The sequence below is a fragment of the Budorcas taxicolor genome, chromosome X (assembly GCF_023091745.1).
Source record: "Budorcas taxicolor isolate Tak-1 chromosome X, Takin1.1, whole genome shotgun sequence".
In the NCBI taxonomy this organism is placed as follows: Eukaryota; Metazoa; Chordata; class Mammalia; order Artiodactyla; family Bovidae; genus Budorcas; species Budorcas taxicolor.
The window spans coordinates 17,457,381-17,474,821 of record NC_068935.1 but is presented as its reverse complement, the minus strand read 5'-3'; the positions used below and the strand labels follow the sequence as shown (position 1 = coordinate 17,474,821).

Below are 17,441 nucleotides of genomic sequence, written 5' to 3'. Positions count from 1 at the left end.
TAAAGAAGCAGCCTATAGATGAGGCAGAGATGATGATGCTCCCTCTCAAACCATTTAAGATCAGCTCCTTGAACTTTGAGTTCATAAAAGATTTGTGGAGACCGTCTGGTTCCATCAGACTCATGAAAATGGGATTCCTAGAAGATAATGATGGATTCCTTCACATTTCTGAATCAGGCAAGTTCAAATCAATCCATTAGGTTTGAATGAGGCACATGCTATATTCAGAACTAGTGAGAAAACAAAGGACATGGGGACATGGAAGAGGTGTGGCCTATGGGAGACCAGCTATGACCCATGGATCCCAATGAGATGTTATGATTTGGTGTTTCCCTTACATGTAGTTGTTTTTTAAGAAATTGTTTATTCATTTTTCACTGTTCTGGGTCTTTGTTGCTGCTTGGGCTTTTCTCTAGTTGCAGTGCTCAGGCTTCTCATTACAGTGGCTTCTCCCGTCATGGAGTATGGACTCTAGGGTATGTGGGCTTCAATACTTGTGCCTTGTGGGCTCTACAGCACAGGCGCAATAGTTGTGGTGTATGGGCTTAGTTGCTCCTCAGCATGTGGGATCTTCTGGGATCAGGGATCGAAACTGTGTCTCCTGCATTGGCAGGTGGATTCTTTACCACTGAGCCACCAGGGAAGCCCTGCATGTGGTTCTGATACCTGGAGCTGAAGGAAAAATAATGAGGATGAATCCAGAAGGGAGACCAAGATCAGAGCTAGAATAGGTAGTTGCACACTGGCTTGATGATCTGGAATGCCAAACAAAGAGCTAGATCCAAAGTATGGAGCCAAAACAGCCAGACCTAGGGGAACTACTACGCTAGAAATGTGGAAATAAGAAGGTCCAAGGTAGAGTGCATCCATGATATCTTTTTTGGGTAATTTAAAATTTTGATATAATTTCAAACTTACAGAGAAGCTACAAAAATAACTCAAGGAACTCCTGTACACCCCACCCAGGTTGTTTATATTTTACCTAGTGCTTTTGATTCTCTGTTTATAAATTTATGTACAGTTGGCCTTCAGAATCCACAGGTTCCACTACCCCAATTTAACCAACCTTGAACTGATTGAATATGCAGGTGTAAAACACAAGGATATGGAGGGTCCATCATACTATTTTATATAAGGGACTTCAACATCCATGGGTTTTGGTATCATCACAGGTCCTGGAATCAATCCCCAGTGGATACCGAGGGATGACTATATATTCTTCTTTTCTGAACCATTTGAGTGTGAGGTGTAGACATCACACCCTTTTACCTCTAAATACATCAGTGTTTATTTCCTGAAAACAAAGACATTCTTATTTGGATGTGCATGATATTCATTGTGATCACTTGGTTTAGGTGGTGTCTATCAGATTTTGCCACTGTAAGGCTACTGTTATTTTTCTCCATTGTAATTAATACTTTGAGTCTGTATAAATATCCTGTTTTTCATCAAATTTTTACTACTAATTTTATCATCCATTAATGACCCTCTAACTCTAGCATTCTTTCTATGTTTATTTGTTGGGATTGTACAGTAAGAAAGAGCCTTACCTTCTTTACCATTTATTCATACATTTAAATCAGTGGTTTTAGTTTCATTCAGTCTATCTATATATCTATTTATCTATGTATATATCTATGTGTCTATTATATCTAATACTTCGCATTATAAATGAATGCCACAGAGTTCATTCTTTTCTTTTCCTTTTCATATTTGTAACTCCATTATCCAACAGTTAGAAAACTGGCTCCTATTATCCTTCAGTTCAGTTCAGTTGCTCAGTCTTGTCTGACTCTTTGTGACCTCATGAGTTGCAGCACACCAGGCCTCCCTGTCCATCACCAACTCCCGGAGTTCACTCAAACTCACATCCATCGAGTCGGTGATGCCATCCAGCCATCTCATCCTCTGTCATCGCCTTCTCCTCCTGCCCTCAATCCCTCCCAGCATCAGAGTCTTTTCCAATGAGTCAACTCTTCGCATGAGGTGGCCAAAGTACTGGACTTTCAGCTGTAGCATCATTCCTTCCAAAGAAATCCCAGGGCTGATCTCCTTTAGAATGGACTGGTTGGATCTCCTTGCAGTCCAAGGGACTCTCAAGAGTCTTCTCCAACACCACAGTTCAAAAGCATCAATTCTTCAGTGCTCAGCTTTCTTCACAGTCCAACTCTCACATCCATACATGACCACAGGAAAAACCATAGCCTTGACTAGATGGACCTTAGTCGGCAAAGTAATGTCTCTGCTTTTGAATATGCTATCTAGGTTGGTGACAACTTTCCTTCCAAGGAGCAAGTGTCTTTTAATTTCATGGCTGCAGTCACCATCTGCAGTGATTTTGGAGCCCCCCAAAATAAAGTCTGACACTGTTTCCACTGTTTCCCCATCTATTTCCCATGAAGTGATGGGACCAGATGCCATGATCTTCGTTTTCTGAATGTTGAGCTTTAAGCCAACTTTTTCACTCTCCTCTTTCACTCTCATCAAGAGGCTTTTTAGTTCCTCTTCACTTTCTGCCATAAGGGTGGTGTCATCTGCATATCTGAAGTTATTGATATTTCTCCCAGCAATCTTGATTCCAGCTTGTGCTTCTTCCAGCCCAGCGTTTCTCATGATGTACTCTCCATATAAGTTAAATAAGCAGGGTGACAGTATACAGCCTTGACGCACTGCTTTTCCTGTTTGGAACCGGTCTATTGTTTCATGTCCAGGTCTAACTGTTGGTTCCTGACCTGCATACAGATTTCTCAAGAGGCAGGTCAGGTGGTCTGGTATTCCCATGTCTTTCAGGATTTTCCACAGTTTATTGTGATCCACACAGTCAAAGGCTTTGGCATTATCAATAAAGCAGAAATAGATGTTTTTCTGGAACTCTCTTGCTTTTTCCATGATCCAATGGATGTTGGCAGTTTGATCTCTGGTTCCTCTGCCTTTTCTAAAACCAGCTGGAACATCAGGAAGTTCATGGTTCATGTAATGCTGAAGCCTGGCTTGGAGAATTTTGAGCATTACTTTACTAGCATGTGAGATGAGTGCAGTTGTGTGGTAGTTTGAGCATTCTTCGGCATTGCCTTTCTTTGGGATTGGAATGAAAGCTGACCTTTTCCAGTCCTGTGGCCACTGCTGAGTTTTCCAAATTTGGTGGCATATTGAGTGCAGCACTTTCACAGCATCATCTTTCAGGGTTTGAAACAGCTCAATTATCCTTATGACATCTTTTTGTGCTCCCTTACTGACTTGTGTTGCCATGTCAGTGCAGGTATTAACTCAGTCCTAGAGAAGGCAATGGCACCCCACTCCAGTATTCTTGCCTGGGAAATCCCACGGGCAGAGGAGCCTGGTAGGCTGCAGTCCATGGGGTTGCACAGAGTCGGATACGACTGAGCGACTTCCCCTTCTCTTTTCCCTTTCGTGTACTGGAGAAGGAAATGGCAACCCACTCCAGTGTTCTTGCCTAGAGAATCCCAGGGACAGGGGAGCCTGGTGGGCTGCCATCTATGAGGTCGCACAGAGTTGGACATGACTGAAGTGACTTAGCAGCAGCAGAAGGGTGTATTTAACTTTTATGCAGAGTACATCATGAGAAACACTGGGCTGGAAGAAGCACAAGCTGGAATCAAGATTGCCGGGAAAATTATCATAAACTCAGATATTCAGATGACATCACCCTTATGGCAGAAAGTGAAGAGGAACTAAAAAGCCTCTTGATGAGAGTGAAAGAGGAGAGTGAAAAAGTTGGCTTAAAGCTCTACATTCAGAAAACGAAGATCATGGCATCTGGTCCCATCACTTCATGGGAAATAGATGGGGAAACAGTGGAAACAGTGTCAGACTTTATTTTGGGGGGCTCCAAAATCACTGCAGATGGTGACTGCAGCCATGAAATTAAAAGACACTTGCTCCTTGGAAGGAAAGTTGTCACCAACCTAGATAGCATATTCAAAAGCAGAGACATTACTTTGCCGACTAAGGTCCATCTAGTCAAGGCTGTGGTTTTTCCAGTGGTCATGTATGGATGTGAGAGTTGGACTGTGAAGAAAGCTGAGCACTGAAGAATTGATGCTTTTGAACTGTGGTGTTGGAGAAGACTCTTGAGAGTCCCTTGGACTGCAAGGAGATCCAACCAGTCCATTCTGAAGGAGATCAGCCCTGGGTGTTCTTTGGAAGGAATGATGCTACAGCTGAAAGTCCAGTACTTTGGCCACCTCATGCAAAGAGTTGACTGATTGGAAAAGACTCTGATGCTGGGAGGGACTGGGGGCAGGAGGAGAAGGGGACGACAGAGGATGAGATGGCTGGATGGCATCACCGACTCAATGGACGTGAGTTTGAGTGAACTCCGGGAGTTGGTGATGGACAGGGAGGCCTGGCGTGCAGTGATTCATGGGGTCGCAAAGAGTCGGACACGACTGAGCGACTGAACTGAACTGAGGGTACAGAACAGTTTTTCAGAATTTACCTTGTAAAAAGTCTTAATTCCTTTGTAGTACTTCTATGTGGAGAAGGAAATGGCAACCCACTCCAGTATTTTTGCCTGGAGAATCCCGTGGATGGAGGAGCCTGGTGGGCTGCCATCTATGGGGTCGCATGCATGCATTGGAGGAGTAAATGGCAACCCACTCCAATATTCTTGCCTGGAGAATCCCAGGGATGGAGGAGTCTGGTGGGCTGCCGTCTATGGGGTCGCACGGAGTCGGAGATGACTGAAATGACTTAAGAGCAGCAGCAGTACTTCTGTGAAACAGGAAGGTGTTCTGACGATGCTATCATTGTGAGTCCAACACTGCTTTGACTACTTCTGTGCTTTCATGACCTTGAAATGTTGAGGTCTGGGTGCCAGGCGCCAGACTGGAAAACACATCTTGGTGAGCCAGCTACAGAAGGGAGTCCTATACAGTCAGATCGATGTTCCTGAAAGAGAAATAGCTGGAGTCAGAAGCCAAAGGACTGATGACTTCCAACATCTTTTAGGGTCCCAACTTCTGCAAAGGTGTATGTAGGAAAATCAAGCCCTATCTGTCTCTCAGTCTCATGTTCTTTCCCATTATGTGGAACTGAGCAGCATACTCCCTGTATCATCTAATACCCTGGCTACTTAGTTCCTTGCCTTAGTTCCAGAGATTACATCTCTGATCATCTTCTCTTCCATTTCACTTTAGCTACCCACTGCTATCATTATACCTTGGGCTTTGTCGTTATCTATAATTGCTACTGAAAATGCTTTACTTCCAAAATCATAGATTCAAACATCACACTCTCTGACTATAGCCTTCTCTTCTTTGAACTGTACCTATACTTTCATTGGGTCTTCCAGACCTCTACTGTCACCCACTGCATAAGCCCTTCTTTCATCTTCTTCCAGGTCCACCTTAGATTACATAATTGATCATTTGAAAACATTATATCTGTCTTTTTGGTCAGGTAAATTTGTAAAACTCATATTCTGGATGACCCTAACTCTTGACTTTCTTTGTGCCTACACTTGAACAACCAAGCATTATGGCAGAAAGTCATGCAAAGTATATTGTTTCCACTATAAATTCATGTCTCTCATCTTAAAATGCACCTTAACATTGTCCTTTAAGTCCATTACAGTACTTTATTGGTTTCTACAACCCATCTTTCAAAGCTTCTCCATTTTCCTTAAACCTCCTATGTTCCTCTCTTCCTTTATTTTTACTGTTATCATCCTGGTCCAAGCCCCCTTCATCACCCACTAGAGCTACTGCTACTGTCTTTCTTTTTAAAGAGAGAATTTTGGGGGAACAGTTTTAGGTTCACAACAAAACTGAGCAGAGTAGAGAGAGTTTCTATCACCCCCTGCCCCCACTCATGTACACAGCCTCCCACACTATTCAACATCCTGAACCAGAATGGTACATTTATTATAACCCATGAGCATGCATTGACACATCATTATCACTCCAAGTCCATAGCTTACATTAGGGTTCATATAAGGTAGTATATCCTGTGAGTTTTGACAAAGGCATAATGACATATCTACCATTATATTGACAGTAACATATAGGATAGTTTCAGTGCCCTAAAAATCCTCTATGTTCTGTCTATTCACATCTTTCTCCCCCTAACCACTGGCAACCACTGGCAGTTTTTTTTTTTTAATGCTATGCACATCCATTTTCACCACTGGTGATATCTTTTCTCCACACTGCAGTCTGAATCAAAATCGAACCTGATTTTGTCAGTTCTCTGTTTAAATCTCTTTAAATATATTGCTGTTGTTCTTCTTTTTGTGTGGAGATTTTAAATTACAGGTTCAATTTCTTGAATAGATATTGGACTATTCAAACTTTCTATTTATTCCTGTACCTGTTTTAGTAAGTTACAGCTTACAAGGAAGCTGTCCATTTCATATATTTTGTCAATTTTACTGGCATAAAATTGTATATAATATGTTTATCCAATCTTTTAAATAGCTTTAGGATCTGTAGTGATGCTCCCATTTTCATTTCTGATACTGATAATTTGTATTTTCTCTTTCTTGATCAGTTTTGCTAGAAGATTATCAATTTTATTAATCTTTCCCAGAAATAAACTTGGCTTTGTTGATTTTTCTCTTTTGTATGTCTGCTTTCTATTTCATTGATTTGTATTCTGATTATTTCTTTCCCTTAGTTTCTTTGTTTTTAATTTGCTGTTTTTTTCTAATTTTTTTTTGAGCTGGAAGTTTTTATAATTGATTCTTAATTTCTAATACAGTCACTTAAAGCTAGAAATTTCCATTTAAGTACTGCTTCAGCTACATCCTAGAAGTGTTTCTTTTTAAAGATGTTTATTATGGAAAATAACAAACACATACAAAGTAAACAGATTAACTAAACTCCATATGCCCAGCACCCAACTTCAACAATTATCAACACTACAATTATTATTTCATCTATACCTCCACTCACTTCCCACATCTCTTACTTGGTTATTATTATTGTTGTTATTTTTTAGTTCTGTATCTTTGAGGTAAAATTACATACATTGAAATGCTCATATCATAGATATATAATTTTGATGAAAGGATATGCCCATATAATCTAGACTTCTGTTATGATATAGAATAGGGTCCCTGGCCTGTTTTTTACATCCTGGGAGCTAAGAATGTGTTTTACATTTTTTAAGGTTGTAAAAAATGAAAACAAAGATTATTGCAGCAGAAATCATATATAATCTGCAAAGCCTAAAATATTTACTATATTTACATTGACAGAAGAAGATCACTGACCTCTGATAGAAAACATTTCTTTTTCTCAATAAAGTTCCCTTGTGTTCATCAATAAATTATTTCATGCTCCCTCCCACGCTTGCCATACCACAAAGGAAACCACTGTTCTGGGTTTTTGGCCTATCTTGAATTAATTTTGCTTATCCTATAACCTTATGTAAGTGGAATCATACAGCATACTAACTGATTCATTCATGTTACATGTATAAATAGCTTGTTCTCATCATTGCTGAGTAGTAGTCAATTGTATGGATATAACACAATGTATGTATTTTTCCTGCTGCTACTGCTACTGCTAAGTCACTTCAGTCGTGTCCAACTCTGTGCGACCCCATAGACGGCAGCCCACCAGGCTCCCCCGTCTCTGGGATTCTCCAGGCAAGAACACTGGTGTGGGTTGCCATTTCCTTCTCCAATGCATGAAAGTGAAAAGTGAAAGGGAAGTCGCTCAGTTGTATCTGACTCTTAGCGACCCCATGGACTGCAGCCCACCAGGCTCCTCCGTCCATGGGATTTTCCAGGCAATAGTACTGGAGTGGGGTGCCATTGCCTTCTCCATGTATTTTTCCTACTGATGGGCATTTAGGCTGGTTCCAATTTGGGCTATTGTGAATAAAACTGATATGAATGTGCTTTTGATAAGTCGTTTTATGGACACATATTTTAATTTCTCTTGGGTAAATACCTAGGAGTGGAATTTCTATGTTAAAATATGTGTGTGTGTGCTAAGTTGCTTCAGTCGTGTCTGACTCTTTGTAACCCTATGAACGGTAAACTGCCAGGCTCCTCTGTCCATGGGATTCTCTAGGCAAGAATAATGGAGTGGGTTGCCGTGCCCTCCTCTAGGGATGTTATAATATAGTACATGTTTAACTTTATAAGGCACTACCAAACCTTTACTATTTTCATTTCTTGCACACAAGTTATGAGAGCTCCCTTTTACTCTGCCTCATCACCAATGTTTCATATTGTCAGTTTATCTGGTTTTAGGCATAATTGGTTTCTATGGGTATCTCATTGTGGTTTTCAAAATTTTTATTTTAATTAGATAGAAACAACAAAAATTACCATCTCTAGGTGTTAAGTATATTCACATTATTTTACAACAGATCATCACAGCTTTACATGTTGTAAAACTGAAACTCTGTACCCACTAAACAAAACTTTTCTTTTCCCTACTCACCGTCAATACCTGGTAGCCACCAGTCTATATTCTGTCTCTATGAATATGACTACTTTAGATACTATACAGAAGCAGAATCATACAGTAGTTGTCTTTGTGTCACTGGCTTATTTCATTCCCTGTAATGTCTCATTGCATGAAATGTTCTCTTGGTATCTCTAATTTTCTTGAAGAGATCTCTAGTCTTTCCCATTCTGTTGTTTTCCTCTATTTCTTTGCGTTGATCGCTGAAGAAGGCTTTCTTATCTCTTCTTGCTATTCTTTGGAAGTCTGCATTCAGATGCTTATATCTTTCCTTTTCTCCTTTGCTTTTCGCCTCTCTTCTTTTCACAGCTATTTGTAAGGCCTCCCCAGACAGCCATTTTGCTTTTTTGCATTTCTTTTCCATGGGGATGGTCTTGATCCCTGTCTCCTGTACAATGTCATGAACCTCATTCCATAGTTCATCAGGCACTCTATCTATCAGATCTAGACACTTAAATCTATTTCTCACTTCCACTGTATAATCATAAGGGATTTGATTTAGGTCATACTTGAATGGTCTAGCGGTTTTCCCTACTTTCTTCAATTTGAGTCTGAATTTGGTAATAAGGAGTTCATGATCTGAGCCACAGTCAGCTCCTGGTCTTGTTTTTATTGACTCTATAGAGCTTCTCCATCTTTGGCTGCAAAGAATATAATCAATCTGATTTCGGTGTTGACCATCTGGTGATGTCCATGTGTAGAGTCTTCTCTTGTGTTGTTGGAAGGGGGTGTTTGCTCTGACCAGTGCATTTTCTTGGCAAAACTCTATTAGTCTTTGCCCTGCTTCATTCCACCTTCCAAGGCCAAATTAGCCTGTTACTCCAGGTGTTTCTTGACTTCCTACTTTAGCATTCCAGTCCCCTGTAATGAAAAGGACATCTTTTTTGGGTGTTAGTTCTAAAAGGTCTTGTAGAGAGTTCCAGAAAAACATCTATTTCTGCTTTATTGACTATGCCAAAGCCTTTGACTGTGTGGATCACAATAAACTGTGGAAAATTCTGAAAGAGATGGGAATACAAGACCACCTAACCTGCCTCTTGAGAAATCTGTATGCAGGTCAGGAACCAACAGTTAGAACTGGACATGGAACAACAGACTGGTTCCAAATAGGAAAAGGAGTGTGTCAAGGCTGTATATTGTCACCCTGCTTATTTAACTTATATGGAGAGTACATCATGAGAAACGCTGGACTGGAAGAAACACGAGCTGGAATCAAGATTGCTGGGAGAAATATCAATAACCTCAGATATGCAGATGACACCACCGTTATTGCAGAAAGTGAAGAGGACTAAAAAGCCTCTTGATAAAAGTGAAAGAGGAGAGTGAAAAAGTTGGCTTAAAGCTCAACATTCAGAAAACGAAGATCATGGCATCTGGTCCCATCACTTCATGGGAAATAGGTGGGGAAACAGTGGAAACAGTGTCAGACTTTATTTTGGGGGGCTCCAAAATCACTGCAGATGGTGACTGCAGCCATGAAATTAAAAGACGCTTACTCCTTGGAAGAAAAGTTATGACCAACCTAGATAGTATATTCAAAAGCAGAGACATTACTTTGCCGACTAAGGTCCGTCTAGTCAAGGCTATGGTTTTTCCAGTGGTCATGTATGGATGTGAGAGTTGGACTGTGAAGAAGGTTGAGTGCTGAAGAATTGATGCTTTTGAACTGTGGTGTTGGAGAAGACTCTTGAGAGTCCCTTGGACTGCAAGGAGATCCAACCAGTCCATTCTGAAGGAGATCAACCCTGGGATTACTTTGGAAGGGATGATGGTAAAGCTGAAGCTCCAGTACTTTGGCCACCTCATACGAAGAGTTGACTCATTAGAAAAGACTCTGATGCTGGGAAGTATTGGGGGCAGGAGGGGAAGGGGACGACAGAGGATGAGATGGATGGATGGCATCACGGACTCGAGGAACGTTGAGTCTGAGTGAACTCCAGGAGATGGTGATGGACAGGGAGGCCTGGCGTGCTGTGATTCATTGGGTCGCAAAGAGTTGGACGCGAATGAGCGACTGAACTGAACTGAACTGAATGTCTCATTGTGTTTTGAAAATACATTTTTTTGTCGTTGTTCAGTTGCTAAAGTATGCCCGACTCTGTGACTCCATGAACTGCAGCATGCCAGGCTTTCCTGTTCTCCACTATCTCCTGGAGTTTGCTCAAATTCATGTCCATTGAGTCAGTTGGTGATACCATCTAACAGTCTCATCCTCTGCCGCCCCCTTCTCCTTTTGCCTTTAATTTTTCCCAGCATCAGGGTCTTTTCCAATATATTTTTTATTTAGGAATAATTAGATGGTCTGTGCAATGAATTTTGATAACTGCATTTATCTATGCAACCATTCCTCAAAACAAGATACAGAATATGTTCATCACCCCAGAAAATCCCATTTCCCTTATCAGTCAATTTTTTTTTGGTCCAGAGGCAACAATTTTTCTGATATCTATCACCATGACTTAGTGTTTTATTTCTGTTGTTGAATTTCATGTAAGTGGAATGATAGAATGTACACTCCTTTTTTCTCTCAATACAGCACGTTTTAAGATAAATGCATGTTTTTACATGTATCGGTATCAGTTCATTTTAAAAAAAGGCTGAGTAGTATTTCATTTTATGAATGTATCACAGTTTGTTTATAATTTTCTTGATGAAAATTTGGCTTGTTTCTCGTTTTTTCTGGCATTATGATTAAGGCAACCACATATATTTGTTTAATTATGAAAAACACATTATGTAAATTTTACCATCTTAACAATTTTTAAATGTACAGTTTGGCAGTGTTAAATATACTCGAATTGCTGTGAAACACATCTCTAGAACTTTTTCATCTTGCAAACATAAAACTCTGTTCCCATTATATAGCAACTCACCTTTTTCCCCTCCTTGTATTTCTGGATAGCCATTATTCTACTTTCTATTTCCATGGATTTGACTACTTTAGACACCTTATATAAGTGGAATAATATGGTATTTGTCTTTCTGTGACTGGTGTATTTCACTTAGGATAATGTCTTCAAGATTCGTCCATGTGGTAACTTGTGAATAGTTTTCCTTTTAAAGGCTGAATAATATTCCATTTTATGTTGTTCATTCATTTCTTGATGGACATTTGGGTTGCTATGAATATGTATATGCAAATATCTCTCTGAAATCCACCTTTCAATTCTTTGTATACATACCAGGGAGTGGAATTTCTGGATCATATTGTAGTTCTAATTTTAATTTTTTGAGTAACCTCCATACTGTTTTCCATAGCAGTTGCACCATTTTACAGTCCTACCAACAGTGCACATGAGTTCTAATTTCCTTGCTGACACTTATTAACTATTTTTTAAAAATTGTATAGTAGCCATCCTAGTGGGTGGGAGATGATACTGCATTTTAATTTAGATTTGCATTTTTCTGATGATTCGTGTGTTGGGTTGTCTTTTCATAAGCAACTATAAACATTTTTGTGCAAGTATTTTTGTGAACATATATTTTCACTTCTCTTGGGTAAATACTTAATAGTCTGAGTCATAGAGTAGATGTAAGTATAACTTACATGAAATGCACAAACAGTTCTCCAAATTGGTTATAAAATTTTACTCTCCTGTTAGAAATGTACAAATGTTCCAGTTGCTTTAAATTCTCAGTAACATTTGTCTTTTTGATACAGATTTCTGATACTGCAAAACTTTCCAGTGTGTAGAAAATGTTTTATTGTTGTGATTTTAATTTGCATTTTCATGATAACTAAAGTTATTGAGCACCCTTTCAAGTGCTTATAATTCATTTCTATATCTTCTTTTGTTACTTGTCTTTTTATGTTTTTGCCCATTTTTAAAAAATTGAGAGTTTTGTCTTTTAATTGTTGACATGTAGATATTCTTTTATATATCCTGCTTTTGGTCAGATATATGTTTTACAATATTTTTTCTCAATCTGTGACCTATTCATTTAATGGTATCTGTTGATGAGCAAACTTTAATTTTGAGGAAATCCAAGTTATTATTTTATTGTATTTTGTGGCTCAGAAATCTTTGCCTATTCCAAGATTTTAGATATAGAGTTATGATTCATTTTGAATTCGTTTTGTATATGGACTGAGAGTAGTGGTCACAGTTAATTTTTTTTCCATAGAGATATCCAGTGTTCCAGTAACAATTGTTTACAAAAGGCTTTCCTGTCTCCATTTAATTAACTTTTCAACTTGATGAAAAATTAACTGACTATATATGTGTGGGTATGTTTTTGGACTTTCTACTCTGTTTCATTAACTCATCAGTGTATCCTACTGCCAATATCACACTGTCTTGATTATCATAGCTCTAGAGTAAGTCCTGTAGTTAGGTTGTGTAAGCTCTGCAAATTGTTCTTTTGCAAGATTGTTTTTGTTAGGGTAGTTCATTTTAATTTTCAATAAGTTCTTAAATCTACTAGTCTATTACTTTAATAAACGCTTCTGGAATTTTTCATGGGGGATTATATGAATTTATAAATCAATTTAGGGAAAATGGATATCTTAACAATATTGAGTCTTCCAGTCCATTAATGTGGTACAGATCTTTGTTTAAGTTTTCTTTAAATTTTCTCACCAATGTTTTGATACTATTATACAATATTGAGTAGAAATGGTGAAGGAAGACATCCTTGTCTTACTTTTGACTCTAAAGGGAAAGAATTAAATGTTTTACTATTGGATTTCATATTACCTGAAGGTTTTTTCACACATGTCCTTTTGACTCTAACTTTTTTTTTTTTAATGATGAAGAGGTTTTTGTATATTCTCTGACTGCCTGCAAAAATTTATCTTTAGATTTTAGGAGTTTGATTATGATGTTTCTTCTGCTGCTGCTGCTAAGTCGCTTCAGTCGTGTCCGACTCTGTGCGACCCCATAGACGGCAGCCCACCAGGCTCCCCCGTCCCTCAGATTCTCCAGGCAAGAACACTGGAGTGAGTTGCCATTTCCTTCTCCAGTGCATGAAAGTGAAAAGTGAAAGGGAAGTCGCTCGGTTGTGTGTGTCTCTTAGCGACCCCATGGACTGCAGCCTTCCAGGCTCCTCCATCCATGGGATTTTCCAGGCAAGAGTACTGGAGTGGGGTGCCATTGCCTTCTCTGATGATGTGTCTAGGTGTAGTTGTTCTCATCTTACTTGACCTCTCTGGTATTTATCACATTTTCCTGAAATTCCTTCCAGCATTTATCTCACCTTCCTGAAACTCTTCTTGTGGTGTTCATAATGTTCTAAATAAGCCTTTCTCTTTAGTCCCATTTCTAAGTGTTTATGTGGGATGTTCTTCCTTTCCTCATCCTTTAAATGTTGAAATTCCTCCCTTTTCTTTTTATTCTATATACTTCCTTGGGTTATCTCATTCACTCCCATTAATTTCATCTACCATTTACATGTTTACAATTCCCAGGTCTATTTATCCAGAATACACTTTTCTCCTGAGCTTCAAACTCTGATTATCTCTAGCCATCTTTGAAATGTTTCCAACTTGATGTTCCACAGGCCCTTCATTCTTAACATGTCTCAAACTGAATTAATCAGTCTTCTCATCACCCAAAATTTGTTTCCCACTCTCTTAGGTCAGATTCTCTAAAAGCTGAGCCTGAGATGGGAATTCTTGTTCAAATTACTCATTGAAAGAATGCTCTCAAGAGAAAGGGAGTGGAATGCAGAGTAAGGCAGTTAAAGGGAGAGGAATGCAGGATAAGGCAGAAGTAAAAGCTCAGCAAGTATGTGATCTCAGCTTGAGACTAGCTTCACTATGATCCTATGGGAGAAATACTGCCACACAAGTTATACCATGAGTTCCCCTTTGAGGCTAGGGAGTTGAACTTTTGTACCACTCCCAGTCAGTCAGTCATTACCTGGGATCTGTGGGTGGGCTCTAACATTTCAAGTAAGATAGCTCCCCTTTGTGTTGGGCTCTAGGACAATTTTCAAGAGAATGGAGCAACTGTGAATGATCAGCTAACATTTACAGCAGCTGGGAGATGCACGGTAAAGGGAATATGGGTGGGGTACCAACATATTCACTATGAAACCTCCTGAATTCCTTATATTGAGGTATATCACAGCCATCTATCCAGGAATCCAAGAAGAAATCTAGAAGTAATCATGGAGCGCTTTTCTGTCTCATCCCCCATTAAATATTAATAATAATAGATACTAATCGTTTAGTGCCCATAATATTAATTTTGAATTCTATAGTAGAGTTCTCAAAGCTGCACAGGATGTGGCTCCTGTCTCTCTCTCCAGCCTCATGCCTCATATTCTTTCCTGTACACTGTGTTCTGGCCACCCTAAACCTGTTGCAGTTTCCTCAGCATAACATGCTCTTCCTCTTGGGTGCCCCGCCCCCTGCCACCACGTTACCTTCGTGTGGTCAGCTCTTACTTGCCCTTCATGATGGTTCAGACATTACCTCCTCAGGCAAGTCTTCTCTGACCTCCAAGGCTGAATTAAACACTTCCCATCTGAGCTCCACTAGCATCCTGCTCTCCCTTCGATAAAAGTCATTTCACATGGAAATGCGTCAGTCAGTTTGTGTGTCTATCACCTCTCTTTGAATATGACCCCTTTCAGGGCATTGATTTCAGTTTGTTTATCTTTGTATCACTAGCATGCATTCTATGCCTTGGACATTGTTAGGACACCCTAAATGTTTCTCATGTTAGTGAAAAAAATGAATGGATACAAAGGCAAAATGTTGTCCAAATTCTAAATATTTCTTCTGAAACAAATTTTATAAGCTTTGGCCTGATGTTTATAGAAGCTATTTATTTTAATAGATGCTGACTGGATGAATATTCACAGAAAAGCAATCTATTCCACCTCTTACTGTTCTAACCTTTTTTAGTATTTCTAGGTCACTGAACTGCACTCTGTCAAGAGTCCCTAAAGAAACAGGAAGAAGGCCCCAACTCCAACTGAGACAGAACAGCTGTGACTCTCTTCTCTCCCTCTGTTTCCAGATGAAGGACCTGCGTCATGAGAATATTAACCCTTTGGTGGGCTTCTTCTATGATTCGGGGATGTTTGCCATTGTGACAGAATTCTGTTCCCGAAGGAGCCTGGAAGACATACTGATGAATCAGGATGTGAAACTAGATTGGATGTTTAAATCATCACTCCTGCTGGATCTCATCAAGGTTAATGGAAAGACTGAAAATCCAAGATTTTCCCCATAGATTAAAGCTTCAATATTTTGGGATGTTTTATTTTCCTTTGGTCATTTTCCTTGGATCACCCCTCCACCTTCCTTCCCTGTGTTGGCCCCCACCTCTTCTCACAGCACCTTTGTTATTTGTTTTATATATCTATTATAAGGTCCTGATAAAGAAAAAATTTGTTTGTTCCCCCCACTACCAATTTGAGGGCCAGATTTATCTGTACTTCTATAGCCATTGGGCTTCTCAGTGGGTAAAGAATCTGCCTCCAGTGTAGGGGACGCAAGAGATGTGGGTTTGATCCATGGGTGGAGAATATCCCCTGGAGAAGCACTCCATTTCAGTATTCTTACTGGGAGACCCGGACAGAGGAGCCTGGTGGGTTAGAGTCCATGAGGTCGCAAAGAGTCAGATATGACTGAAGTGACTGAGCACGCACGCCTATAGCCATTGAGCACTCTTCTGCCTTAAGCACTCCTCTTCCTTCCCATTCCTCTGCTTTCTGGATGTGGGGGTGGGCTCATTCCTGGGCTCTTTAGTTCTACTTAGCCCCATCTCCTGGCTTTCACCTTCTAGAAGGTGGTTCAGTTTAGAAATAGGTGATAGGTCTTTACATAGGTCTATGCCATAGTTACAGATGTGGAACTCAGCATGACCAAGAGCCAAAAAGACCATTGATTCTCTCAGGCAGCACTTCCATTCTCAGAGGCCAGGACTGTTAACAGCCAGTGGGGTTCACAAATGGGTCCATGTGTGCAATTCAGTGGAATCCATGAAATCCCTGGAATGATATGAAAATTGTGTCTATGTGCACCTGTAGTGAGCTGATCTGGATAATCAATGATTGGTTGAGCTTTCTGTATGTTAACCAAAGTCTTGACCCTTGTATTGTGGCCTAACCCTTTTTAAGGTAGCTTTATAGACATTATTTTGTTCCGATTTTGCATAAAAGAATTGTGATTAGCCTCCTTTTATGGAGGCTCTGAGAAGCAAAATGAGGTTTTTTTTTTTAAAAAAATATAGTATCTACCATACATAGTGCTCAATAAATATTTATCAACCAGCTATTAAGTGGCAGAGCTGATAATATAATTTAAATCTCCTAATTCCTATTCTAATACTTTGTCCACTCACTCCGTAAGCAAAATCCCATGAGTTAAGGGAGAGTTCTCTGAATGAGTCCTCTGAGGCCCATGATGAATGAAACCCAAGCATCTTGGGAGAAATCTCACCCACTGTAGACTCTGCTTGGAAGTACTGGGGACTACAGAATTTCCAGGGTGCAAGATGTAAAATGTATACATACAAAGGAGTGTCAAGTTGCAAAATAGAGCCAGATACTGAAAAGGACTCAGCATAAACAATTCTGAGATTACTGCACTAGAATATGGGTGAATTTGTATTTGAATGATTAAAGTCATCTGAAAAAGTCCCAGTACATCACATTTGAATGTCATATAAGATTGCTGAACAAACTGCGTAGTATTCGGCTTTCTTATTTATTGTCTATTTTAAATTATAAAGACACATAAAATAAATTGCATATATTTTATATGCTTACATATTTTATGAAAGTTATATATTTTATATAAATTATGAACATAAAACAAGTCTATTTATAAAAAACATATTCAATTAAATTGGAAAGTCAAATGATATAAATATATATGGGAAAAGTATTGACAATTACTCAACCCTCTTTCATATCCTCCCTCCAACTTCATCACTGCTAATCGCAGTTTGGTGATGAGCCTTGCAATTCATTTTGTGTGTATTTACATCATTATAGATTTTGTTTGCTCTTTAAAATACATACTGTCACATAGTTCTGCAACTT

At 39.3% G+C, this 17,441-nt stretch overlaps 1 protein-coding gene across 1 annotated transcript in view; it reads left to right on the top strand.

Annotated features, from left to right (window-relative positions):
- GUCY2F (guanylate cyclase 2F, retinal) overlaps positions 1 to 17,441 on the top strand; it is a 98,010-nt gene that overhangs the window by 47,710 nt on the left and 32,859 nt on the right. The window contains exon 8 of the mRNA XM_052663733.1: positions 15,410 to 15,586. Within this exon, the coding sequence (XP_052519693.1) occupies positions 15,410 to 15,586 (177 nt within the window). The remainder of the gene's footprint in view (positions 1 to 15,409; positions 15,587 to 17,441) is intronic.